The sequence below is a fragment of the Rhea pennata genome, chromosome 4 (assembly GCF_028389875.1).
Source record: "Rhea pennata isolate bPtePen1 chromosome 4, bPtePen1.pri, whole genome shotgun sequence".
NCBI lineage: Eukaryota > Metazoa > Chordata > Aves > Rheiformes > Rheidae > Rhea > Rhea pennata.
Window position 1 is genome coordinate 34,998,185 of NC_084666.1, and position 27,464 is coordinate 35,025,648.

At 36.3% G+C, this 27,464-nt stretch overlaps 2 protein-coding genes across 4 annotated transcripts in view; one reads left to right on the forward strand and one right to left on the reverse strand.

Moving 5' to 3' along the window:
- Positions 1–13,676, reverse strand: part of PRIMPOL (primase and DNA directed polymerase) — a 21,007-nt gene extending 7,331 nt beyond the window's left edge. The window contains exons 1-6 of one of the 3 annotated variants that reach the window (XM_062575743.1): positions 13,538–13,676; positions 9,768–9,952; positions 7,882–7,973; positions 7,008–7,149; positions 5,509–5,656; positions 791–1,081 (exon numbers count right to left, since the gene is read on the reverse strand). In XM_062575743.1, the coding sequence (XP_062431727.1) occupies positions 791–1,081; positions 5,509–5,656; positions 7,008–7,149; positions 7,882–7,973; positions 9,768–9,947 (853 nt within the window). In that variant the 5' untranslated portion in view covers positions 9,948–9,952; positions 13,538–13,676. Of the gene's footprint in view, positions 1–790; positions 1,082–5,508; positions 5,657–7,007; positions 7,150–7,881; positions 7,974–9,767; positions 9,953–13,333; positions 13,468–13,537 lie in introns of those variants that run through there. The other 2 variants (XM_062575744.1, XM_062575742.1) reach the window with 2 other exon arrangements.
- Positions 13,608–24,780, forward strand: CASP3 (caspase 3). The gene is made up of 7 exons (XM_062575747.1): positions 13,608–13,737; positions 18,432–18,524; positions 19,839–19,963; positions 20,422–20,550; positions 22,591–22,766; positions 23,406–23,523; positions 24,550–24,780. Exons 2-7 carry the CDS (start codon positions 18,451–18,453, stop codon positions 24,774–24,776), a joined length of 849 nt encoding a protein of 282 aa, XP_062431731.1. The 5' UTR covers positions 13,608–13,737; positions 18,432–18,450; the 3' UTR covers positions 24,777–24,780.
- Positions 24,781–27,464: the final 2,684 nt, after the last annotated feature.

Below are 27,464 nucleotides of genomic sequence, written 5' to 3' on the forward strand. Positions count from 1 at the left end.
CACAGAAGTCCAAGAAAAAAAAATATGATAAACAACCTTTAAGTACATAAAAGGTTGCTGAACAAAAACATGATAAGCTATTTTCACTGATACAAGGCATGAAGCACAGAATCCAGACATGGGGATGGGGAAGGCCTGAACTTTGAAACTGCAAGTTTAGTTTGCCTGTGGGAGCTGTGATCTTGTAGATTTTTAACGTTTTAATAGTATGAATAGGCTAAGTACAGCTGGTCCTGCCTTGGGCTGGGCACTTCATACCACAAGACCATTCTGTCATCAAAATATAACTACCACCATTCTAAAAGTAGGAAGACGACTAAATTCATACATGTATAACCATTCAACCATAACCACACCTGTAAGACTTGTTCTAGGATTAAGCTGCTCAACTGAAATGGTAAAATGCCATGAATGCTGTCTCCCTTGAATGAATGAATGAAAAAAATAAAGCACTGAGTCTTTAGGAACAAGATAAAGAATAAGAGAGACTTTTATGGCCAGAATGTCTTCAAACTTCAGGACAACATTATTAAATGATGTAATATAAGAAGTTGTATGTGCCAAGAATCTAAAGCTCCTTTAAAGTAAAGCCTTTATGATTACTGTTTCAATCTGTCTGGTATTTTGCTTAAGTTCTGCACTTCAGAACCACAATGAGAGCATGCAATGCTTAAAGCCTTAAAATCTTTAGAAGTACTTAATTAAAAATTAAGGAATATTTTATTTCTTAGCCTTGGTTGCGTTGCTATATACATCCCAGTCAGGTTTAAAAGCACTTTATTATATTTACCTAGATCCACAAAAAGTTGCTTGCGTCCTTCTTTGTCATTTACTACTAAAAAGGAAAATTCAGAATTTTCTTCCTGCTGTGATGTTTCAATTTCTGTTGTTTCATGAGCAATGGATGGCCAACTCTTAGAAGCATCTTCTACTGCTGAGAGATTTATAACAGAACAATCTAATCCACCTGTTGATATAGAACACTGAAAAACATGTCCCGCTCTTTCTTCTGGAAAAAAAGCAGCAGTTTTGATGTCCATTAATGCCATGGCAGGCTGCAAAATGGTTCTCACAAAATTACCTTAAAAACAAAAACAGTAACTTCTTTATTCATGAGTCAAGAAGGAACTTAATAGTTCTTGTGCAAACATTTTCAAAACAGCTGAGGTGGAAGTGGTTGAGTTTGGGGCTTCCACCCTCCCCCCCCCCCCCCAGATTTTTCCTTAAAAATAAACAAACAAAAAAAAGCTAAAAACCTTTTGAACAAACACAGTGCACAAAATATTTCTGAATAGTGTCTAACAAACCTATGTTTGGCAAGAATTTTACTGAAACTATTAAAAAAAACAAGCAAAAATAAAGAACTGTTTCTATGTTAGTTGTATAATGAGTGCTATCTTCCCCTTTGCAATTTTACTATCATAACAAACTAAGTGAAAGGGTGTGTATTTCTCTGCGTAACTGTACAGAATTGAGTTGGTTTATTCATTATCTCATTAGAAATAGATAAAACAATGAAGCAGAAATGCACAGACTGTCACTACCATTTCCCAAACTCTGAACTGAATTCAAGTTCCAAAGGTGCAAAAATAAAATAAATGCTTTTTGTAGCTCCTGCCTATCACAACACCTGTACTATCACAGTTATGACAGTCACTGACAGTCAAGGCCATGAGCTGCTGCAATGCTTGGAGCATAACTGATCTTGACTTAATGGTTAATAACAAGGAAGATTTTTTGGACTGAAACTTCTGTGAACCTGAGTTTCTATAAAAATGCCAAAAAACTTACTGAACAAGTTCAATTCAGATCCTCATGTTAACTTACCATGCATGTTTCTGCATATGAAGTAGACCTCTTAACAGTAGGACTTAACACACATGCTTAATATGACATCACCTTGTTAATGACAGTGATCCCCAAAAACAAGTAAAAATAGTCAATTATAAAATATAGTTTATTTTAATATTTTGAGTACCCTGTAGTGAAACACTTTAATATGTGAATAAATCATTCACATAGTATTACACAGGTTGTTTTTTTTTATCCAGCCACAGGTATAGTTTTTAATTGTTTAGCCAAGTATTTTTGCAGCACTTAATGACAGTATGAAACGACATTACCAGAATGAGATTTAAGATTCTCAAGAGTTTGCAACTACCCCTTTCACTATTGCTTTCCTTAATTTCACTTTTAGAATGATTACAAATCTTTACTTGCAGCTTCATACTATTTTAACTGATGTAGCAGTGTTTGATCAGGGCTTATTTGAATGACATATTACTTCTGCAAAACTCATTTTGTAAATACTTTCTCAGCTCTGAGTATACTGCCATTGTAATCCAGGCTCTGTTAAAAGGTAACCAAAGACAGACAAACGAAAATTGGCAGTAGTGCATTCTCACATACAGTATTTAACCCACCTACTTTCAACGTGCATGCAAGAACTTAAGTCCCCTTTCTCCCTTAAGAAACTAAATATTCTTTTCAAACTATTTCAGAACTGAAATTTATTTTAATTAACATAAAGCGTCTTTAAAAGTCCTAGTTGAGCACTTCATTTCTTTGTGCATGTAATCAAGCAACAATCACTCCCCTGTCAGAATAGCAAGCCTTTTCCTCAGTGAAAGATTATTTGGGGAATTAGTTTCTTTATGACTCACATACCTTTGCTTTCCTTCTTCCCATTTCTTCTAACTGACAAGACTCACCAGGTGTGGGAATGAAACCCTACATTTCACACTTTTTAATCTTGGCTGTATTTTGAATTTTTATATTTGTATTTTGAATTTTCACTGATTTGCACAGCGCTGTGCTCTCTTACATGTGCCATGAATTCAATCCTAGTATTTTAACTCTGATTAGTACCCAATTCCAAAAGTTCCATAAGACAAGTTTATTTTTTAACCAAATGTAATTTTAGGCCATCACTTTGTACATGATTCCTAGCACTTATTTGTTAGGAAATAATATTACTGAGATGTGATAGTTCATTTTCTAGTTTATCACAAAGGGTAGAAATGTATGATTTGTAATATCACAGAATAATTCATGATAAAATATTTTTAGACATAATTTCACAATGATGAACCAAAAAAATTTAAAGTGTCTGAAAAATGTTAAGAGTTAAATATTCAATAGATAAAATCATCCTGACACATCCAAGACTACATGTATTTTCATATAATGTTGTGAAATTACTTTATGAAGTTATCTATATATCTAGATTATGTCAGAGCACTGACAATACTTGTACAACACGTGAGGTACCAAGCTAATAAGCTTCAAGACAAATTTGTCAAGTTGGCTACTAAAATGCATTAATGAGTAGTCTGAACTGTAATATTAATTGATAATATGTACAAATTTACCACTGATACATATCACAATTCTGGAAATCAATTTTCACTACAACTTTAATCTGTTGTTCAAAAGGCAAAGGCAGAAGATTTTTTGAATATATGCAATCTCTAAATACATTTAATTGAAAGTAAACATGTCAAATCAACTTCATAGTGGAGGCACAAATCACTTTAATGGACTAGAATTAATAGCTCATTCTCTTACTGAAAGAACTGACTGACATAATTTAGTTATCAAGATCACAGACTAAAACTGCCATCATACCAAATTACTTCTCTTCCATGTATCACTTAAGAGTTTTATAGTGACAGAGGAGTTAAAGACCATCCTTTTGAACCAAAAAATGTTATGATCCCATTTAATTGGCACTACAGTGTCACATGACAAATAACTGCTGGGTCACATTTTGAGTTGGCAGCCAGAATTATAAGCAGTTGCTTGTTATACTGGGATCTGTTTAGCTTGTCAAGTGCCTCCTTTGAGCTATTCTTTAAAGTTTTAGGAACATCGGTTCTGAGAATGAGAAATAGGTTTTCTAAATCTTAAAAAACAAACAAACAAAAAAAAGCACTTTATTTCTGAGAAATCCTATTGCCTTTGTGTTGGAGTAAGGATCTGATTTTTTCTCTGAAGTGACCTGTAGGCCAAGGACTATGTACCTATATTACAAATGTTTGGGAAAACAAAACAAAAACCAAAAACTGATTTTGTACATGCACATAGAGGCCTACAAGATCCAGCCTCTCCTTAAGAGATTTAGCACACAAAGGCAGAAGCTACCTTACATACATAGGAAGTGTAAAAAAAGAAAGAAAAAAAAAAAAAAAAACGTGTAAATTATACTCAAGACTGGAATGAGGGAAGGTGCAGAGGTTGGAACTAGCTACAGAAGGCGACAAAGGCAAGAAAGGAAAAGGAAGACTGGGCATGAAGGCAGCCAGGTAGCTCATGACCAGGCAGACAGAATAAAAGTGGGAACTAGAAAAGGACCCAAAGTTATAAAAGCAGAAACTTCAACTCTTCCCATTATTCAGCTGCCATTGGAACTCCCTTAACAAAGGGCATAATTTCTTTCTGGCACCTGCAATTGCACTGCTGTCATCACAGTTACTCCTGAACACAAATGAGAGCGCTCAGTGTCACAAACTCCATCCCTGCTAGTAACCCATGAGATTATCAATATAGTGCCACATGACAGTACTTCTACTTCTGCTCTCCTCAGATTTGCTTTTCTAAAATAAGCACAATAAAGAACAAAGGTTTCCAAATGAAGTGCTCAAACATTAGGAAATGCCAAAAATCAAGGCTGCAGGTGCATAACCCAATCTCCTAATGTTTGCAAGCTGATTCACATTTTAATCCCATCACTGGGCAAGCTGTTTTCTTTCAGCTGTTCATTCAGATCTCACTGAATTCATATTCTGTTTTGCCTTAATTGTTCAATATGTATAAGCCTACTTTACTGCACACTACACAAAATTTGTCAGAAGAGATTATGAATTTCAACATTAATTTCTTTAGCTCATTACTAACACCTCCATGTGCCACAAACACTGTTTTAGAGCAAGTTTAAAATACTCTGTAAAGTGAGAAGATCTTATTCTACAGATGGCATCAAGACAACTCTGAACTAGCAATTTTTTGTGTTGGAGCTGCTATATCCCAGGAAACACCCCAGTCTACATCAACAACCAAAATTGGTTTTTGCTTTTTCTTAAATCACGTTTATGCCCAGGTGGCTTGAAGCTGTCTTTGCCCTGCCTTTCTGACCCTGTGCTGAATATAAACCAGCTGTATTTAGGACCAATGGTCTTAGATTTAATGATTAATATGTACTTTAATCTAAAAATTAAGCAATTCTACTGTAAAAAGCAGTCTTATCAGCAGCTATGTAAATACAACATAGACACAATTGGAGATTATCTTTTTATGAACAAAAAGGCTAATCACAGAGAATGAAAGTAGAACATGACTTGGGGAATACTGAGGCTTGAGGAAATACAAATATGTAGTCATTTTTGCCAGAAATATGTATTTGTTTCCATATATAATTGTTAAAATAAGCATTCAAGTTCCATAAGGCACTATAAAACAGCAAAACCTCACCTTTTATTTCCAGTGGGGAAGAGAAAAGAACACACTTACCGACATGAATATTATTCTTAAATGCAGTCTTGTGGGGAAGAAATATCAAGTGTCGACTAAATTTTTCATCAGTACTGGAATCTAAATTCAAGACATCTTTGGCTGAACATTTAACATCATAAAATTCTTCTAGCTTTTGGTTGACAAGCTGAAAATTATAAGCATGAATTAGGTTACTTTCTCTAGTATTTTTAATAGCGATGTCTAAATTCTAACACAAATGCAGCTCCTACATCTTACGTTCATATTTTATTTCCTCATTTTGAGCATACAATTAGTTAAACTAGCCACAAAATTTCATAACTTCTTTAACCAAAATGTGACATAGATTGTACCTCCTGAATTGAGCAGGTGACTGAATATACTAACACTGCAAAAATGAGCAAGTTTTCAGTTTTTCAACTCAAAGTCTAGTTTAGTGGCTTTATCTACAAATTATCTTTGTCCACAATGCCGTTCAACCACCCAGTGATGTTATTTCTAAGGTAAGCTTACCTCAGACCTACGGTGGAGGCTAAACAGATCAGTGAAAACCAGTCTTTTATATCAGAAGACTCAATGAACACTAAATAAACAGAAAACTAGACAACAGCTGTAGAAACCCTCTACAAGTTTGTGATTACTCATATTTAGGACTGAGATTCAGAATCTAAAAGTCCAGAAGCTTTGGATTTGGGTATCTCTCATCCTTCACCCAGCAAATGCTAAGATCTTTTCTTAACCATAGGAGTATCTAGATTTTGCAACTGTTCTACAATGGCGTAAATCCTCCCAGACTCCCTATCAGCTAAGGGCCTCTACAGAGGAAAGATCCCAATTTCTTTTCCTTTGTTTCTTTTCTTTCTACCCTGAGACATGCAAGTATCAGAAGTCTCACAAATACACAGTCATCGAGAAAGAGATTTTATTGGAACAGAAAACGTTCTAAAAACCTGCTTTATTTTCTGATATACTGAAGTTAGTCAAGCTCATTTTCTGAGCAAATTTGGAGTTAAATGTTTATTTGTACTATTTAATATAATTGATATTTATCAAAAGGCTTTGATAGTTTATTACCTGATAATTATCAAAACTTTAGGCACCAAAATTATGAGTGCAGTCACCTGAGGTTCTCTATGTAATCATTTAAAATCAACTATAATGAACTGCTATATGAAGGTGCCTAAAATTAGGAGGGATATATCTAAGCCTTAAGTGTCAACGCACATAAACCAACAGTGTGACTCTGCAGAATAAAATCATGTCAGTGAAACCAATAGTGAATACAAGCCTTCCAACAACCACCATGTTTTTTCCCCTCTGTCATTTAAAGCAGGAAATTTTTGCTTTAATTAAAAGTATACTTTTCACTTCGTTAATAAAACCCACTACCTACATAATTATTTTTTATTTTACTGCAGAATAATCAGAACAATAAAGAAGTATATCTGGTTTCATATTAAACCTACAAATAATTACGATTACCTATACATGATGCACTGCCTTTGTTCTAATTTTACCTCAATTAACTTTGCAATCATACTCTTGCCATCAGCTCCAGGATTTGCTGGTTTGTAGAACTCCAAATCAAAATAAAGTTTACAGGCATCTTTTTCAGGAATGACTTCATAGCAATGCATAAGACTTGTTTTATAATCTTTGCTAAGGAAAAATAAAAACAAATAATAGCCTCTCATAATAAACGCTATACCTGCTTATTAATTGCAAAAAAGAACCTCACAAGTCCTAAATAGTCTTTTATTTTTTAACCAACTACCTGTACTAAAACAAATGTAAGTGTTTCAGAACAGTATAGGGCTGTTACTTATAACTTTAAGTTATAAACTCAAAACTTATAAGCTTTGCTGATATGTGGTTTAGGATTTAGCTTCATAAACCCACCCCCAAAATCTTACAGAAAATCTTACAAAATCTTACTTAGATTTCTTTTGCTTCATAACCAGATGTTTTATTGTGAAAAAAAATGGAAAATGTTCAGTACATGATCAAATTGTAAATATTTGAAACTGCTCATGAAACAAAAGCAAACCGATATGTTGTTAATCAGATATTTACATTAACATGCATTTAAACTGATGTATCACTGAACATGGAAATATATTTGTGTTGTGTGTCAGTGTGATCCCCTGAAGAAAGCTGGCAGAAAAAGCAAATCTACTGCTATTAAATTTAAGTTTGCCAGACATGAGGACTTCAATTCATAGGAAATAGAGGTCTGCAACTCAAAAAGAAAAAAAAGTTGAAAATACTATGTAATAGAATAATTTTTCATTATGTAGGTTTTCCCCAGGGCCAAGATCTTACCTCAAGCTACTTAGAGCTGGACTGATTTACCTCCCCAGTAAAGCATAGGGATCCTTTTTGAATACTTACCTATAATAAAACCAAAGCTCATAATATGTTGTCACAAGGTAAAGCCTCTTTCCATTTTGTGTGTTCTTTTCCAAGGCAAATACATGAACATCCTTTTCAAACAAAAAATAAGTCATTTTATTTAGAAAATTAATTAAATTTTCAGAAGTTCTTACTTAACTTTCACCCATATGAATTAATGTCAATAGAAATATTTTTAAGAAATTAGGTGTATCACTTATCCTTTTCTAATCTAAGAAGCAATTGTTTTTAATTAAAAACTTCTTTCTAATTTCTGTTATGGGATTATAAATTTGAAGAATTTCTGAGATTAACAGATCTATGATGAATTTACATCAATGTAACTTCTATTTTCTCAACAAAATTCAGTATTTTTTTTTCTGATCACAGCAAATCCATTTAATGAGAGGAGAAACAATGTCCCAAAAAGAACAGTCTCACTGATGTGATGGCTGCATGTGACTTCATAACAAATATTCCCTAGATTCTATATTATTTAAAAGCAAAAATATAAATCCAAAGACAAAACAAAAAAACTCGCTGCCAACCTGTTGAGAATACGTTTAGGAAAACAGCTGTCAGAACAGTCTTAAAGAGACCAAGAGACTTTCAATATGGGTTATTTTAAAAGACAGATTAAAATCATCTAGTTCATAGCCAACACAGAAAATCTGTGGCAGCAGGACATTTAAGTGTACATCCTTTTAGGTGACTAAACACCAAAAATAATGCCTCTTATTGTTAAGTCTTTGCTTCCAAATGCTTACTCAATATATACAAATATTCCGTATGGGGTTTTTATTCTGGAGTTACGTAAGTTTTGAGCATGTATAGTTTGCTATACTTCAAAAATTCTCTGTTACATAATGTCTAAATGGAAGTAATCTCTACTCAATTTTCCTTGCAGCCTTGTCTATAGATGAGAAAAGGAAGTTTATTTTATGGAAAAGAAAATGAAAAAGCATTAAAAAGTGGATATATAAACATAGTGACATAAGCGGTCATTAAACTGACTGTTCCAACCAAATACTTAGTCAACTAAACAAAAAAAGAAAGCTTCAGTCAAGACTAGTTTGTTTGTTTAATTCCAATGTTTGCAAAAGTATGGAACTCCCAAGTAACTGGAACATGGAAAGCCTAGGTAATTAAATTACCCATATATGAAGACCACAAGGTTCTTCTGCTAACTCAGTATACACTGTTGAAGATGTCTTATAATCAGCATGCTTTTATTGGATATTTCTGAAAGGAATTAGCAAATTATTGTAATCATATTTATAAAATTCAGACCTGCAGGATTACTTGAACACCTAAAATTGCAAAAAATAGTGCAGTGTATTATGTTCATTTAAAAGAAGTAATCAATTTGAACAGTATTAAATGCAGATAACTGGAGACAGAGGACACATTTCACATAATGCTTATTTATGTGGCTCATTACTTATCAATATCTGAACTTACTACTCTGAGTGCAGTAGAAAGGTGTATTATTTTTCTTTTCATTTTGCTAAGTCTCTACCTCCTGTTTTTCCTTTCCCTCTCATATTTTCTCCTTTCTTCCTACCTGTCTCTTTCCTTTCCTATTCTCCTGCCAACCTTGTCAGCTTGCTTATCTTAAGGAGGAATAAATCTATAACTACAATGTTTCCAAAAAGCACCTCTGCTCTTATAAGTTAAGGTCATATATCAGTTCTTACCCTAAAACTTACTAGAGTTATCCACAGTGCATCATGATCTTCCAGAAAGATTTTTTAGAAGACTTGTGTCAAGATTTCAAAACCAAAAGATCCTGCAACCTACTAAAGACTTTACTGTTATCCAGGCTTTTAAATGAAGCCAAATACCAGAAGTACTCAAAAGGTAGAGACATTCAACACAGAATTTACCTCTTTACAAGTTTTTACATAACGAAAAGCTTCAGTCTGCCGACAAAATATTTTCCAAACAGGGGATGGTTGAAAAAGTTTGGACAGTTTTGGTCTGTAAACTGGAAGAAGAGGGTTTCTTTCATAGTGAGATGCTAGTTCTTCAATTTTCTTCAGTCTTTCTTCCCATTTTCTCTTCATTTGTCCTAAAGCAATTACAAATAACCAAATCAGTATCAATTATCTGTGATTCAGTTTTAATATACCTTATATCCATCTCTTGTTTTTGATTCTGTATTTATTGAGCATACATTACTTATTCACTTAGAATAGCCAATACTCAAAATCACTATCCAACTTAACTATGATATTCCCTTTAACATTTAACCTTTTCATACAGTTTTGGTACTAAGATAATTTATTTTCATATTAATTCAATCAAAGATCAACACACAGAAAAGAAAGTAAGGGAATGCACAAGAAGTTTCATTTATATTTACAGAACAGTATTACACTCTGCAAAAAGTACAGCAAACTGTCTTAATTAGCCTCGCACCGTTAGTAGCAAGTAGAAAAGAATTATCATTTCTGTTTTATGGCAAATACTATTACTTCTGCTTTCTGGTTGGAGGAAAAAGACAAGGCAATTGATTTACAAGGGTAATAAATCACTTGAGTTCCTGAGCAAAAATTAAGATTTTGTTGACCTAGCTCTGAGCTCTTTGTCTCAAAGTAAAAGAGCTGAAATCCTAAATGACTGCTCTATTCCCTGCTGCTGACCTTAGCTATCAATCAGTAATACTTTCACCTGCTTTAAAATCTCACATTTTATATACTTCCTTGCGAACCTAAAATAGCAATCCTATTGCTTCCCAGAAAACACTATGCAAGACAATAATGCCATCATACAGCCTTTAAACCTGTAATCACATAATGGAATCCAAATGTTGTAAAGCAATGTAAAACACAAAAATATATTAGCATAACAGGAGTATAATTATTTGCAAGTTTTACTATCTATTTTTTCTGAAAAAAAATTATTGCCACTCAAAATGTCTAAAAATGAGTTAGAGTACTTCTAAGAAACTGAAACAGAAGAAGAGGGATAAGAAGTCTGAAAGATTATGTATCTTTTTGTTCAGCCTAGCATTATTGTTTACCAGTCTTTGGTACTAACAACATCCTAGCTGCAATAAAAGAGAAAACAAAACTAACTATACTCGAAAGTATCCATACTTTCAACAGACTGAATCCATAAGGTGAAATGAAGTATTTGAATACCCCATGAGCTTCTGAAACCCATATTTTAGATCCTCTGAATCCTTCTTGAAATCTTCCACAGTTAAGTTTTCTGGACACCTACACTTAAACCTGCCCGTTGTTTGAAGGTTTAGTGCCTGGGTCAAGTCTAAATAATAGAATGTTTTTTTTTTTTTTTCCTTCTTATCGGGGCCAAACATATCATGTCTGCAGACCTTAACAGCCTGCTGATCTGTGAACTTCCTCCAGGCCCTTCCTTTCATGCAATCAATTTCTGCTCTGGAAATGAAAAGAGAAATCATAGAATAGTGATCAACATTTCTCAGAAGTGCCAGCTGAATCTTTGGTTTCACTTTGATATTGCATTACTGTAAAGTAGCACATCTGTACTGTGCTTCCACATTGAGTTATCTCAGCACCCTCCCACAAGACAACAGTTAAAAAGAAGAGAGATGAAGGAGAATTCACATAATTCTAGACTCATTTTAAGCTTTATTTAGACTTTTTTTTTTTTTTTTTTTTTTACAGAAAGACAATTTCTGCAGGGGTACTTGAATCTTAGCAAAGGTGATGCCTCTTTAAGTTGAGATTTGTTACTTTTTTTCAGCCCAAATGTTCAAGGATTCTCGGCAGTCTTAGTTCTTTCCAAAGTAACTTCAGCTCCTATACCAAATGTACCCAATATAACACACCTGCTTATAGTATGTACAATTTACACCTTTACACCTTCAGACTAGTAAACCTGCTGAGTTTACAGGGATAATCTAACTCCAAGTTTTGTCACCAACATGTTTGGACTACTTTGTTTTTGATTGAATATGAAGTCAGTAAGAAAAGGTATCTCCTGGGAGATCACTTAAACTCTGTATTTCATTTTCCCCTTTGATGAAAGGCTATCAAAAAGCAGGTGAGTGCCTACTGGAAAATTTAGTTTTTTTTAATCTTGAACTTACTCTGGTTTTCGCTTCTAAAAGTCCATATACAAATATGAAAATAAATTCTCTCATGAAGTTCATAATGAAGCTGGAAATAACCTTCATATTCAAACAGCTATTGTATAGAAGTGTGTTGCAGAGTATTCAGATTCTAGTAAGAAAGGATTAGGACCACATTCATTGCCAGGTTGAACAATTTCCAAGTTTGCATCACACAGCAATGGAAGATAAAAATCCATCATAAGTGGAAGTGCCAGCTCTGACACAGCTCAGTACATCTTTAGATTTCTGAAATCTAAAGATTATTTCTTTAGATCACTGAAACCAGAAAGATGCCCTCTCATATGCTAATCATCCCCTGCCATTTACTTAAGATCATAATCAATCACTTATTTGGACTGTCAGAAACATTTTTTTCAGCACACAAAAGGACTGAAACAAAACACATATCCAAGTTACGCAAATTCAGACACAAGCAAGACATATTTCCACTGCAGCATACAGCAGAAATAACCAAGTTTCATGCTCAGGCAACTGTAAGAGGCCCAGCATGCAAGCCCATTCAAAGCTTGCTTGAGCACTTCTGCACTTGCAGTGCGTGCGCAATGCACACACAATTGCAATCAAAATGCGTGAATGCTTGTTTTTCATCCGTGTGAGCACAGATTTACTTAGGTTCTTTGTAAGCTGTAACAACAACCACATTTAAATACTTAAAACATTACCATGGTCAGAATGTTAAAAAACCCTCGGGAACTCCACCTGGTTTTTGAAATCTTTATGCTAATAATATAAATTAAAATATAATTAGCATGGTTAGATAGCACAATTTCATTAGCAATAGTAACAAGAATACCAGGTCCAAATACGAAAAAAAATTATGAGTCAGAAAAAAGGCAAGCATGAAAATCGTGAGGATGATTTCATTGTGGATAACATACCATGAGATCCTTTTATTGCTTATTGGTTGCCAAGCCTTGGGGCCGCATGTTTTAAGGCAGACACACCTACCAAACCGTACCATTTTCCCTTCTTTAGTTCAAGGAAAATGGTGGGATTTCACATAACCCCCTTTATTATTTTATTATTTTAAATAATAATAAAAAAAAACTACAGTTCTGACAAGATTAGGAGAAACAAAGGAACTGGCAAAGCTTAAAACGAGGGACTAACGTTTACTTAATTCAAAAGGTAAGCTGCCTGCTCCACGGTCCGCTCCTAGGCAGCGTCAGCATCCGTTACGGCCCGCAGCGGCCGTTTCCCCACCTGCCCCGCGCAGCGCCGCACGCGCGCGCGCGCGCGACCGCCGCCTGGCCACAGCGCGGCCGCGCGCGCACAACGGCTGCTCCCCTCGGCCCGGCCCGGCCCGGCCCGGCCCGGCCCCGCCCCTACCTGGCGCCTCTCGCCGCACGAGCCGGCAGGGCGGGCGGCCCCTCAGCCATGTTCCTAACGGCCGCTAACGGCCGCCAACGGCCGCTCCCGCCCCGCCGCTCCCCGAGGAGCGCGGAGGCGGCGTTGGGGGTGGGGGGTCGTGGAGAGCGGTGGGGGAGGGAAGGGAGCGAGCCAGGCCCTGCCCCGCCTCAGACCCCGACTCACCGCCGCGCGCTCCGCGCCGCCGTTGGCGTTTGAACGCGCCGCGGTCGGGCCGCCCCTGCCCCGCCCCTTGCCCGCCGCGAGGCGGGGCGCTCGCACAACGCGGTGGCTCTTCCTAGCGGCGGGCGGCTCCTTCCCTCGCTGCCCGGCTCCGGGAGAGGCCAGCTGGGGAGCGGAGCGCCGCGCCGCGGGAGAGCCCGTGGGTGAGGGCAGCGGCGGCGCGAGGCTTGTCGGGCTGCGGGCGGGCGAGCCCGGGCGCGGCGGCTGGGCCAGGCAGCGCCGCGGCGGCGGCGGCGGCGGGAGGGGGGGGGAGGAGGCAGCCTGCCGCCCTCCCTTGCTCGGGGGCGGGCGGGACCGGGACAAAGCGGCGCCTTTCTGGCGGCCCCGGGGCTTCTGTCGGCGCAGCGGCGGCCGCGGGGCAGCCACGCTAAGGCACAGCCCCGGTGGCCGCCGGCCCTGCCCCTTCCTTCCGTGGGGCGGGGGCGTTGCGAGGGCAGCCCCGGCGCCTCGGCGATGGGCCGCGGCCGAGGGGGGAGGGGAGGTGGAGCCGGCTGCGGGCAGCTCGAGCCGCGCGGCGGGGTGGGACGAGCCATGGCGCTTCCCAGGCTCCCTCCTTAATGTAGGAAGATAATGCGGATGGACTGTTGCATTCCCAGAAACCTAAAAGTAACCATTTGTTAATTTAACGTGGGGTTTCTGTATGTGTGGTAAAAAATACTAAATTTCTTCTAAAAAAGGCTGCTTTCCAGTGTCGCTCTGATAGACTACTAACTTGAAACCTAGGCTAAAAATTGAGTTTGGATTTACCAAAGCAAGTCTTTGGAGACAACAGGTTAAGTCTCATCTGAAAAATGGCACTACAGTGACCCAGTTTGGAACAAAATGTTGGATGTGTGTTAGCTTAGATTCATCCTGAGATCAGACTCACAGGCGCAGCAGTAAGGATGTTTGCCTCTAATACTAATCCTGCAAACAAAGGGAAAAGCATCAACACGCCTGAGTTGCTCACTTGACAGAAATTGTAATCTGAACTCCTTATAGCATGTAGATGTCCCTGTCCAAGGTATCATCAGTCTGTTCCCTGCTAAATTGAAGGGTAGTACTGGTAGTCCAATATTTGATCCTCTAGGGAATGCTTGTAGTTTTTTAAGTATCTGCTTATGGTTAGCAGTATCTGCTTATGGTTAGCAGGCGAGTATCTACACCTTACCCCTAGTAGTCTGTCAGGTTCCTTAACGTTACTGGTTGTGATGATAATGTAGTTAATACATATAGATGGATGAATAAGCAAGGGTCCTATCTACTCTGGGAGTAAATTCATGATTTGCCGATTTTGCAGATTAATGCCAATTAACTAAAATTTTGTTTATCTTTGGAAGATCAGAGTGCTGGCCCAGGGTCAGTGCTTTCCAGCAACCACATTCCGACCAGAATCAATGTGAAATGCTGTCACAATATTGACATGCTTCCATCAGTGGAAGCAGTATTTAGTATTGGTGCAATGCCACAGAGAAAATATAATGCTTTTTTTCCCCTATAGTCATCATACAGTTTTCCTTCTATTGTTAATTATATAATTATCAATATACATTATCTCAGGTAAAACTATTAATTTTGCATGTCTGCACTGGTATCACAATGTACTGTATCCATGTACATAAAAAGAGCTGCCTTGAATGCTTGACGTTTTATTTTGCAAGCATGTGAAGTGGAAAAATGTGCCCTTTTGTAATCCTTAGACATGTTTTTTGATACTGGCTTCTGTTTTGGATGTGTATTTTAGTACTGCTATGATCATTGCTTTGTAGCAGCTGGCCTATACTGAACATGTGTTCTCTTGTCTGCTGTGGTTTGCATATTTCAGGCTATGGTTGTAACTAGAGATGAGTTATTTACTTCCTTTCCTGTCTGAGAAGCTCTGGTGTTATTTTTATCATTATGTTGTTAACTTGTCTGAATTTGTGAACCATACAAGACAAATTAAAAAAAAATCATTTTTTTATTCAAAGTATCCTATGACAATAGTGATAAGTGATTATATGAAGAGGCTGAAATGGACTAAATACATTGTTTTATTTATCATTATCCTGTCAAAATAAAAGAGAACAATTGTATTTATGTAGAGCAAAATACATTTTTGGTTTTATTACTATACAGATAAACTATTAATTGGGTCATTTCTCAGAGCTTGCTCATTGCTCTGAATTTTGGACCTCTTTCAAACAGCTTATTTTTTACTGCTTAATATTTGCAAAGATCATTGTAACATTGTCTATATTTACATCTTCTATCTCTGCCTCACAGGGCTTTTAAATACTATAAATTTTTCCAACTAAAATAGTAAAAAGAACAATCAAAACAAGTTCCTAAAACTTACAGAAAATATTCTGCTAGATTAAAAATGCTATTCTTCAACTATTTGATCTTTAAGTTTCCTTACAGTTGAAAGCTCTTCTCACCAAAGCTTTCAGAGAAAAGAATATCAAGGAACAGAATAACAATTTTAATTAAATTCTTAATATATTTTCCTGGAAAACTTGCCCCACCATTCCTACTAGCATGAGATCATCCTCTACAGGGAAACGGGTATTCTGCTTGATGGAGTATGACTTCATTGCATTACCTAAACTAAGATGAGGTAATTCTTAGTACCTGGTTAAAATCAGTGTCGCTTGCTAAGAGCGTTGCTGCTACTCTGACATTAGCATTGTAGGGCATAAAAAATATTGCTAATAAGGCATGCGTTTGAGAGGCCAGCAACATGACAGATGCCTCTTTGTGGATGTGTTTTGTTCTTTAAAGAAGTATAGGTGAACTGGTACTTTAAGATGGTCAAAAAATCCATGGAACTTAAAGGTAAATTATAGATTCTGTTCTGAAGATGAAGCAGATGTATTTGTAAATACCTAACGTTCAAATATAGTAGGCATTATACCCAGTTTCCTTGAGTATCTCTCCAACTTCTATACAGATCCTTAGACAAGCTCCACTCAAGATGCAATAGTAGAATACATTATAATTCATTATAATTCTAGTCTCTGCTAGCTACTTCTGCAGTTTTCATTGTTTCTGTTGCTTGGGATCAAGGACAGCAGTTGTAAATTAAAGTTGCAATAAAGTCGAGGAGGTTGTCACTCAAGACTCGCTAATTGTCATTAGCACTCCTTGCCCAATAGTATGGCATAGGGCTGAATGACTGCAGTACCTCAGGCAAGAGCATGGTTACTCCAGATTTTCTAGCATCAAATCAAGAGGAGGCATCTCAGAGTGATTCACATCTTAGGTACTTGACTTGTCCTTTGGAAGTGCTTTTTTCTTTCTTTTTTCTTCTTCTTCTCTCTTGTTTTTTTAGCATAGGGAACTTAGAAAGAATGAATCCAGATCATAGTGATGCCATGATCTATGTTCAGCACCATAGACCTAGTTCCTGCCCTATATTGTCTTTACAGTGAATTTCTGAAATATGAAGTGTCAAGTTTATTTGATAGTTTGTAATTTGGTTTTAAGGGAATCTCCTGTGTGCTTCTAACTTGCATGGTATAGTTCGCAGGTCTAGACTCATTTTGTGAGTACCAAGATTTCTTAATTATATTAGCACTCCAAGATACAGAGAATAGTATTCAGAGCAACCTTGAGAAGCCACAAAAATATAAATAAGAAATAAGGAAAGGGAGAAGATTATATATACCCTCTGGTGCTTCTGATGCATTAGTAATTACTGTTGTGGAAAATATGTGGTTGCAAGGTGTGCTAGCTAGAGTATGAGTATGAAATTAACAGACAGTAATATAACTGCATAGGGTGGCAAATACAGTTGCCAGCCTCACATAGATTTAAATAAGATTTGTTGGACTGACTAGATAGAAATCCTTATTACTTGTTCTGGCTATTTATGTTATCTTCTTTTAATCATAAGCCTGCCCACTAAGTGAGTTCCTTTAAAATTCTTGCCTTGTGGTGCATAGTTTCTTGAGGTCTAAACATTTACTACTTTGTCCTACTTGATGACTTAATTTATATAATGCTTAATTCTTTTCTGAATACTGAGTTAAAGATAACATGTGGGAATGTGTTCCATGAGTGCAGACAGAGTAACTGAGAGGGGTGGGTTATTGTTTTTAAATTGATTTCTGCCTTGGTATCATTCATCATTTCCCTACTCATGTTCAGATCAAAAGTCAATAGCAGCCCACAGTGTAGCTTTCATTCCATCAACTGTTTTCGGTTATGATGTTGGGTTTCTGTGTTATTTTTACTGCATTTGCTTCCATCTACCCCAATTGTGATTGGATGCAGGGATGTTTTTTGCTAAATGGCATGCAGAAAAATGACTTATTTTGCAAAATTCTTTGGCCTAGTATCTAATCTTGTATATTATTCTTTGCACGCATCATGTAACTTACATTGTTTGGTTTTGGATCTCAATTTTTCTGTCTCACAGAGATAGAAAGAGCCAAGTATGACACTATTTGTAATTTTAAGAAAGGTATTAATGCGTATATGGAGATTATAATATTATAAAGAGTACCGTCAGCTTCTTCACCTCTCATCCTGCTTTTTTGTAGGCATTTTCAATCATTTGATAACAATGATTTGCATTTTTTTCCCAGAGCTGTTGCACTTTAAAGTGTGATAATTTAGAAAAACATTTGTGTTCTTCTTTCAAATGTAAGTTACCTAGAAATTGCTCAGAAATGCTGACTTTTTTCTACTAATATTCATTCCTAGGCTGTCCTAGGAATGGTTCCTAGTCCTAGGCTAATATCCTCCCTATGTCAATCTCTGTTTATAGTTTCTCTATAGTTTCTATGCAAAAATTTAAGAAAAACCTAACAAAAAATAAGCAATATATATGAAAGTGAACTGTCTTATATTTCTATTTACTTATGTTTTTAAGCTGATAATTAAGAGCCATAATGACAGATGCAAGAGATGGACGGCAGTCAGGGGAAGATGTGTCAGATGCAAAATCTTTTCCTGGTTCCAAAGGGTAAGTGACATATTTTTATGTTTAAGTCTTGAATGTAATGTCTTGAAAAACCTTGTAGTGTTACTGAAGGTGAGAGTTATAGAAATATTTAAAAATAATTTCCAGTAAATTATAATAATCATAAACAATAATTAAATCTGGCTTACTGGCTTTGACAGTATACAAGCTCAGACGAAACTGGGCATGTGTACGTACAAGCAAGGTATTAAAAAGAAGAACGTTTAAGGTGAAGTTAGATCAGCCTTAATGATATTATCAAGTCATTAGCTCCTCTTGAAAAGAGAAATCTCTAGCTCATCTTGGACTAAATGTGCACACCCCTGCTTGAGCTGGTACTGGAGCTCACCTGAATCCATGGCAACCAGTTCACCTGATTAAACTGACATACTGTAGAGTTAAATGTACAGAAGCACTAGTGCCAAGGCAAGCCTGCAGCTGCAAAAGGGAGGAAGAGCAGGACTGGTCTTTCTGGTGACCACTAGTTGGCAGATTGGCGTACCTCTATCATCAAATTATACCCTTCCTGGGAAGTTGTTTTGTTTCTGAAATAATTTTTCTATTGTAATGAAAAACTGGTTTAAGGGCATTATTTTTTTTTAATTGTAGAGTGTAATATGATACTGTGGACCCCAGTCTTGTAGCTGCTTACCATGTGCTTAAAATGAGAAAAGCCATATCAACTTCAGTATGTGTTGACTGAGTAAAATGTAAAGGAGCCTTAGTCAGGAGTGCTGTTGCAGCTAATATGCACACGGAGGCAGAATTACAGCTGCATATAGAGTTTTTGTCATTTTCTAGCTTTTGAGCATTCACTTATGAAAACTCAGTAGTAACACAGCTTTTGGTTAAAATTCAGCTGTAGATGTGTACTCTTGCACCTGATCTTGCCTCCAAGTACACTGATATCAAAAGATAAAAGACCTGATTTCTTGTTGGTGTAATCATTGGTTTTCTTAGATCAGTATTTATATTCCCCTGTGCAGCGGCATTATCATTTCAGACACAAATCCTCCCCAATTATTTAAGCTTGTTACAAGTTGCATGGAAGACTACTACAAATACACAAATGAGAAACAACTTCATAGAAAGTCATTTATGTCTGTACATTTTACTGAACTTGAAATGTAAGTTTGGGAGTGTTACTGTACAAAGCAGTCTTATTGGTTGTTGCAGCCTCTCTGCCAGTGCAGTGCTTCATTAATCTTAGACCAGATCTATCCACTGATTCCATAGACATAACTTCTAGGGAACGAGCAGCAAACATTATTGTTTTTATTGGTTTTGTTGAAATAATCTTTTTTCCTTCCTACACAGAAAGAGCCTGCCTGTTAGCAAATCCATGGACTCTGGAATGCTGCCAGACTACAGTTACAGAATGGACTATCCAGAAATGGGAGAATGTGTAATAATAAACAACAAGAACTTCCACCGAGAGACTGGTATCTTATTCAAATTTTTAAGTATTTTCCTTAGTTCAGACAAATTAGTTGTGCATGCTATTCTTCAAAATTAAATACACAGTCTAATTTTACAGAAATCTAAAATTAAGTTGTTTAAATGAGTGTAATATATTTCAGTGTGTTTTTTCCAAGTATGCGTAGAGGGCACATGTTAACATATAGTAGTAATAGTGGGAAAAAATTGTTCTACAGTGCAATTCTGTCTTACCTTTTAGTCATAATTTATGGTTTGAAAATGAAATAATTTTCTCTCTCTTTATATATAGATAGGTAAATATAAAAATAAGTAATAAATAAATCTCCAAAATAGTACAAATATGGAGGAATGGTGTACATAATATTCCAGGCTGATACAGGTATAAGTGAAAAAAGCATTTGGCTCAGACAGACTGTGCTGTCTATATCATATCAAAATAATGCATTTCTTTTATGTGTAGGAATGTTACCTCGTTCAGGTACCGATGCAGATGCTGCAAGTGTCAGAGAAGTTTTTATGAAGTTAGGATATAAAATCAAGCTTAACAATGATCTTTCATGCAGGGACATCTTTAAACTACTGAAAAACAGTAAGTAATTATATATATATATATATATGTGTGTATATATATATACACACACATATAAAATGCACCATTGTTTCTAAGTACACCTCTTGTCTGCAGATCTTTGATGTTTCTCTTCCATGTTTTTTTCATACCTAAATAACTCAGTGATTTATTCCTAAGGATCATATATACATCCTAGTTTCTGTATTTATTCATCATTGTCTGTCCATCTTTTTTGCTACTTGGAAAAAGGATATTGAGGAAACAGTCATCTTTAAAAACAAATTGAAAAAAAGACTGAAACTTAAATACACACTGACTAACTTTCCTGAGCCTTAGACCACTGAAGCTCTGTGAGTTAGAAGCCTGTCCAATTGGATAGAGAGGGGTTTCTCTGTTCTATGCTTAGTGATGTTGCCCAAGAGATATTTTGATTACGTGACCAAAACAGCAAATGAATGCGCTGATTTACTCTTGGAGAGAAACAAAATAACCTTTGTTTTGTCTGACTTGTGGAAAAAAAAACACGTATTTTTCAAGCGATATCTTTATACTACTGTTTGTATTAGTCCTGCTTTGTTTGTACGTCTAGACCAGTAAATTTAACGGTTCCTGGAGTTAATCTACTGCCCTGGAAAACCTAGTCTGTTCTAGTTAACTGTTGAAAGATTCTTAACTGTTGAAAGATTCTCCAGGCATGATTGTGGCACAGGCTGACTAGCACTTTCCCAGGCTGTTGGCAAAGTTGAGCGGTAAAAGTGTTTCAGAGACTATTCCCAATAGCCAGTTTTCATGATGCTTTTAAGTATTTACTAGCATAGATGCAGGCTCTTTATTGCCGGTTAATATTTGTCAGAAAATGCTTCTGGGCGTAGTATAGTTGCAGCCTGTCTGTTGACAGTAGCTGAAAGTAGGAAATCACTTTCTCTGCATCCAGTCTTACTTGAGGTATAAAGCCTCCAAATGGGCATTTTAACTCCAAACTGCAGCCTAACTTGAGATACTTAAAAAAAACAGACAAGTAAATTTATTTACTTCTGAGGAAGGACTTGTGGAAGCTGTCTGTGCTGTTTCTAGACTTTTCTGGATGCAGCGTTTATCCATGGATTATAGAAATGCCTTCATGTGCTTCACTTGAGTAAAATCAAAATAGTTCAGTGTTTTCAAAATAGAAATTCAGTATTTTGGATAGCTCTAAAACAAAAGGCTTTAGCTCTCAGGAACGTTACCTGTTTCTTCTAGAAACTTTTACATCTTCTTAATCTTTCCACTTAAAATTCCTTTTTGATTTCCTCTTCTAAATTGAGTGCTTTGTTTGTTTCTCTTCATATATTGAAAAGAAACATCTCGGTCCTCAAGTACAGTCCCCACAAGCCTAGGCAACAAAAGAGGCCATAGGGCATCTATTCTATGCTCTTTGTGCACCCTAGATTTAAAAAAACAAACCAGCCAACGAAACAAACAAACATAAGTCTAGGTAGAAAACCCAGAGTCATGAAAGATGTTACTACAGCTTGCTACTCTGTTACTACAGAGTGAGAGAGAAAGATAATGTTAATACTTAGGTCCCTGCAGCAGTAATAGTGTTTGTGCTACATTCAGTTCCCATGTAATCCAAGCAGTTGAAACATTTTTCAAACTAAAAAGAAAGGTAAGATTCCCCTGTCCTTTTCCAAAAAGCAGAACTCCCCATCGGTCTGTTCCCAGATCTGGAGACTGACCATTGTTGTGAGAGCAAGGTGTACTACTCGGACTTCTGAAACTCTGTGCAAAACCATTATAGCCAACCCCCTTTGTCTCGTTACAGTGTTTGTGGCCTAGTTCTGTGGGCGTGTGTTAGAATGGATAGGGTTGGCCTTTAATTTGGGGATTTCTATGTCCAACCTGCTGAAGTAAAGTAGGCTGGCTCCTTTTATTCAGAAGTGAGAACTGATTCTGGGTTTCCAAATTTGGGACTAGTTGTTATGAAACCAAGGAGTTCTGCCAGTTGGGAGTATCAAATGTTCAGAGATTTTTTTCTGGGGAATGCAAAAAGTTAAAACAATTCTCTTTGCTTTCAAGCTTCTGAAGAAGATCACAGCAAGAGAAGCAGTTTTGTTTGTGTATTGCTAAGCCATGGTGAAGAAGGACTAATCTATGGTACAGACGGTCCTCTTGAACTGAAAGTACTAACAAGCCTTTTCAGAGGTGATAAGTGCAGGAGTTTGGCAGGAAAACCCAAACTCTTCTTCATTCAGGTAATGTACAGCTGAACAATGATCTTCAGATCATATGTACTTCAAAAGTTCATGTTTCCCATTAATTATTGATGCAAAACAAGTAGTTAATTTTTCCTAAAATTGATTCAAATTGAATTAGTTTCAGAAGATTTTCTTCAGGACTAAACGTGCCACAGACTGGCTTACTTGGGCAGTATTTGTAATAGTTCAGACTACTTAATCCATAGAATTAAGTTACTGCAAAATCTTTGTAAACACTAGCCAATATTTAAATGAGTTTCTAAATATACCTTTAAATTAATAACTGTTTTAATCAACCTGGATAGTTAATTTAAATAAATCATAGAATCATAGAATGGTAGGGTTGGAAGGGACCTCTGGAGATTATCTAGTCCAACCGTCAGCATAGCCTATACGGGGATTGAACCTGCGACCTCGGCATTAGCAGCACCACCCTCTAACCAACTGAGCTAAACATGCCCCCCAAATGCTAGTTACTTCTTGTTCTAACTAATGAAATTGTATGTATGAATTATTATTTTTGTAAGGTTTTTAATTGGGAAATAATCAAATTTAAAACTGAAAAAAATAGTATTCTGATGACTATTACTGCCTTTATTTCTCACTTTTTTTTTCCACGTTCTTCTCACTAAATAGGCTTGTAGAGGGACAGAATTAGATTCGGGTATTGAGACAGACAGTGGATCAGATGAACCAATGTGTCAAAAAATACCTGTAGAAGCAGACTTCCTGTATGCATATTCTACTGCTCCAGGTGAGAGACTTACAAAGAAAGTGTTTGTTGAAATTATTTATAGATATCAGGGTACTGACATTGTAAATAACAATTGCAGTTGTCTCTGATCATTGGGGACTCTTTAGTGGCCAATTACTTCATTTGTTCTCTTTCAGGGAAATACGAATTTTCATTCCTCCATCACTTTTTTCCTTTGATTTTTGATTTCCTTTTGAGATGCAACTCTTGGTTCCTGCTGAAAAAATATATAGATACACACAGACATGTGTGTGTGTATATGTACAGAAATATGTATGTGTGTGTATATTTATGTGTGTATATACATATGTATAACATCTTGCTATTACTGCAAAAACGTTAAGTGTTCATCTGCAGTCCCATACCTGAGTTTCCCTATAATGTTAATCTGGGTTGTGCAAATAATTTATGGCAAGAAACAAAAGATACTGGTAGGCTGCTTTTGAAAGAACAGGACTATTGGATATCTAACTACATACAGAAGTGGTGATAAATACCAGCATGTTATTTGGGTGACACCTGTATCTTCATTTGCACCATTAAGTATGGTGAGTAGTGGGAGAACCCCTGCTATTCCCAGTACGTTTTCAGTCAGCACGGACAGGCTCCAGTCTTCAATTCATGCAAGTAAGCATGAAGATAGTGACACTGAAATCCATTTTGTGTATTGATTCTGTCTGTACTACCACCTCTCTTTATATGTGGATCCATAATGGAATGTTAAATGATTAATGGCTAAGATTGTTGCAGCAGGACATAGTTTTCCTTCCTTTGGTTCTTCACCTGCTTCATTTTCTTGAATTGGAAAAGATGTGAGGATTAGAAAAGTCTTTTTTGTTAGGATTTGAAGAACTCATCATGTCTAAACTTTGTGGGCTAGTGGTTTCTGGATATGTTTTTAAAATAAATGAGGGGGAAAAAAGCTTTCATTGCTGTTGAAAACAATACATTATTCTTCTAATTCCTATCCTGTCTTCTATCAGAGGATACTACATCTGATTGACTTAATACATCTCTCTTCCATAGGCTATTACTCCTGGAGAAATGCAGCTGAAGGCTCCTGGTTTATTCAGTCACTATGTAGAATGCTGAGGGAACATGCAAGGAAACTTGAACTCATGCAGATTCTAACTCGAGTAAATCGCGCAGTGGCAGAATATGAATCCTGCTCAACTCGGCAGGATTTTAATGCAAAAAAACAGATTCCATGCATTGTTTCTATGCTCACCAAAGAATTTTACTTCCCTTACTGAAAAACCTGCACCTTGTGATTTTTAAATTTGTTTTTTATATGTAATTTATATACAATATTAGTATTGAATACCACTTTTAAATTGGAGTTACTGTTCACTACTGTGTGTAGCATAGATGAGCTGTCTCAAAGTTGGATATGTCCATTACTAGAAATTGAAATTGTGTCAGAAATAGAATTGTGTCAGAAATGCAAACTGGAGTAGCTGAAGCACGGGCAAATTTGAAAGTAATGCTCTGAGTACCTAGAAAAGTTAGGAAGAAAAGACTGAAGATAGGTAAAAATCACATTAATTCTGATTGGTGCTATATTTCACTTTACTGAAGAGGCAGAGAAAAACTGTTTTTGTAAATAGTTTGGCCTGATATCTTGCAATATGGAAAAAGATCAAGGAATATAGTATGCACTCATTAATGATGGTAATATAGTATAATGTTGCACATTTCTTCATAAGAAAACTCATGGTTTTAAAGTTTAGGTTATAAACTAACCTCAGCTTTTTTTATATAACTTAGATTATAAACTGTGGAAGAATGCACCTAATTGTACCTAAAAAATGAAATTGTCATACTTAGAATTAAGACAATTTTGTCTGGATTATTTTGCTTTTTTTTTTCCTATGAGGTATCAGGTAAAACAATTTTATCACACAGTATCTATTTCAAAATAAATTTTGTATTGAGTTCGAGTGACCAAGGGACCAGTCTTCCAAAATACATTTTTTTTTGCAGCTCTTTAGGAGAGGGTGCTTAATATTGTTTGGGTATAATTTGGGCCTAAAAATTCAGTGCAAAAAGACTGCATTCTGAATAATCTATTTTCCTTTTTTTTTTTTTCTGGCCATAAATCAGAGGTCTTCTAGGATCTGCTTTGTATTAGGTATACACCACTTCTAATCTGTATGAAAACCTTAATTTGTGATATTGGAGAAATCTTAATTTCCGTTGTTAAATATCAAATGGCACAATTACTCATGTCTCATGAGATTTTAGCTAAAGTGTATTAACAAACAGTAAATTTAAATCTTTTAATTTTGGCTCTGAGTTTTTTGACATGCTTCATCTGGGATTATTATTAAGGACTTTTACAAAATTGTAAAATGCTTACATTTATGTTTCAGCCTGTAACAGTCTTTCGGTGTAACAGCCTGTAACAGAAAAAGACAAGTCAGAATGGTAAGTGACTATATAGGGTGCTTGCAAACAAGGCTTAAAATTCTTGAAATTTTGTAGCATAAATAAGGTTAGCAAATTGCTTTCAGAGGGATACAGATTTTTTTTTTTTTTTTTTACTTAAATATTAAGCCAGGTAGTAAAAGTAGCAAGACGTGGCAAATGCAGATTAAGAAGTTATGCAAAGGAGGCAATTTTAAGTGTCTTGGATGAGTACTCTAACTGCTGGATAAAAGGAGGAGTGCTTGCTGTCGCATGCTCTCAACAAGACTAGTCTATTTTCAGTGATAGATTTGACCCATATTTCTGTTGAAAAACTAAACAGATCCCTGTTAAGCATACTTAAAAATAACAGAAAAGCCCTTAGGTAGACTTCCATGTGTAGGTTGTTAATCAAAACAAGCAGCTACACTGAAGTTGTAAAAGACTGATAATGCTTCTGTTAATCTGCTTCAAAGTAATTGGGAGTATTAAGGTTCCTTGAATTTGTAGTTATTCTTTGAAAAAAATTCCTGTCACTGAGTATGATTGTTCTACCTTAGATTTAAAAGGCTCTGACCTCACTGCTTTTTGCTCCTTAGTCCTATTTTTGCAAGAATTGCAGTCTCTTGAGGTCTTGGCATCTCTGAATACAATTCCCTTCTTTAAAAAGGACAAATATTTAAGTCAAGATTGTTTCTAATTTTACTCAGCAGTTTTGTGCTCATACCCTACAATAGGTGATTAATATTAAATTGATTGTCCATCACCTTCATCTACCTTTAGCATAATTAATGAGAATAGCACTTCCAGTTTGCTTTTGGTTTACCTGACACCTCCCCTCCTCCTCCAAAAAAAAGAAGACCCAAGAGGAGTAGTGAATGTTGTACCAGAAATAATGAGATCGTTTCATTATATCAAAAGAAATACAAATTCCACCAAATTTTCAGCTTCCACATGCTAACTTCTTGAGCCATGGTTAGTGGCAATGAGAATTCAAGTTGTCCAAAAATACATAAAGCTCACATCCTTAAAAGTTGGCTATATTAAACAGTAACAATTACTGTTTAGTAAGCAGTAATGAGACTTAGAGCTGTGTGTGTGTTTTTTTTTCCCAAAGCACTATATTCAGTTGTAGCCAGCCCTGTTTCAGTGATAGAGAAGTTAGAGAGCTAGAGAAGGCAAAAAAGACTTGGCAATCCGTTTCATATGCCAGATTCTTTTTAATCAGCATTTTTACTGCTGAGGTATTTCAGCCACAAAAACACTACTCAAAAGTAGCTCTTTTGGCTGGAGGAGCCAAAAGTTATAATAGAGGCTTGGGAGAGACAGGAGGAAAAATAGCACAACTAAACAATTTTTGATGCACTGATACTTGGTTTTTGAGGACCATACACTAAGATGAAACCTATGGTACACTGGGACAATTACCAGTTCATCAGCACTGTAAGTTTTGGTGGGATAAATCACAGAAGATTGAAAGATTATTGTAGAAGAGCAGCAAGAAAGTGGAGGGAGAGATTGCACTAGGTAATGAG

Bases quoted from the DNA above. Each gene is read 5' to 3' on its own strand.
- CASP3 (XM_062575747.1), top strand. From the start codon at position 18,451: ATGACAGATGCAAGAGATGGACGGCAGTCAGGGGAAGATGTGTCAGAT. The intron at 20,551-22,590 runs GTAAGTAATTAT...TTTGCTTTCAAG, and splicing joins CTTTAAACTACTGAAAAACA to CTTCTGAAGAAGATCACAGC. The intron at 22,767-23,405 runs GTAATGTACAGC...CTCACTAAATAG, and splicing joins CCAAACTCTTCTTCATTCAG to GCTTGTAGAGGGACAGAATT.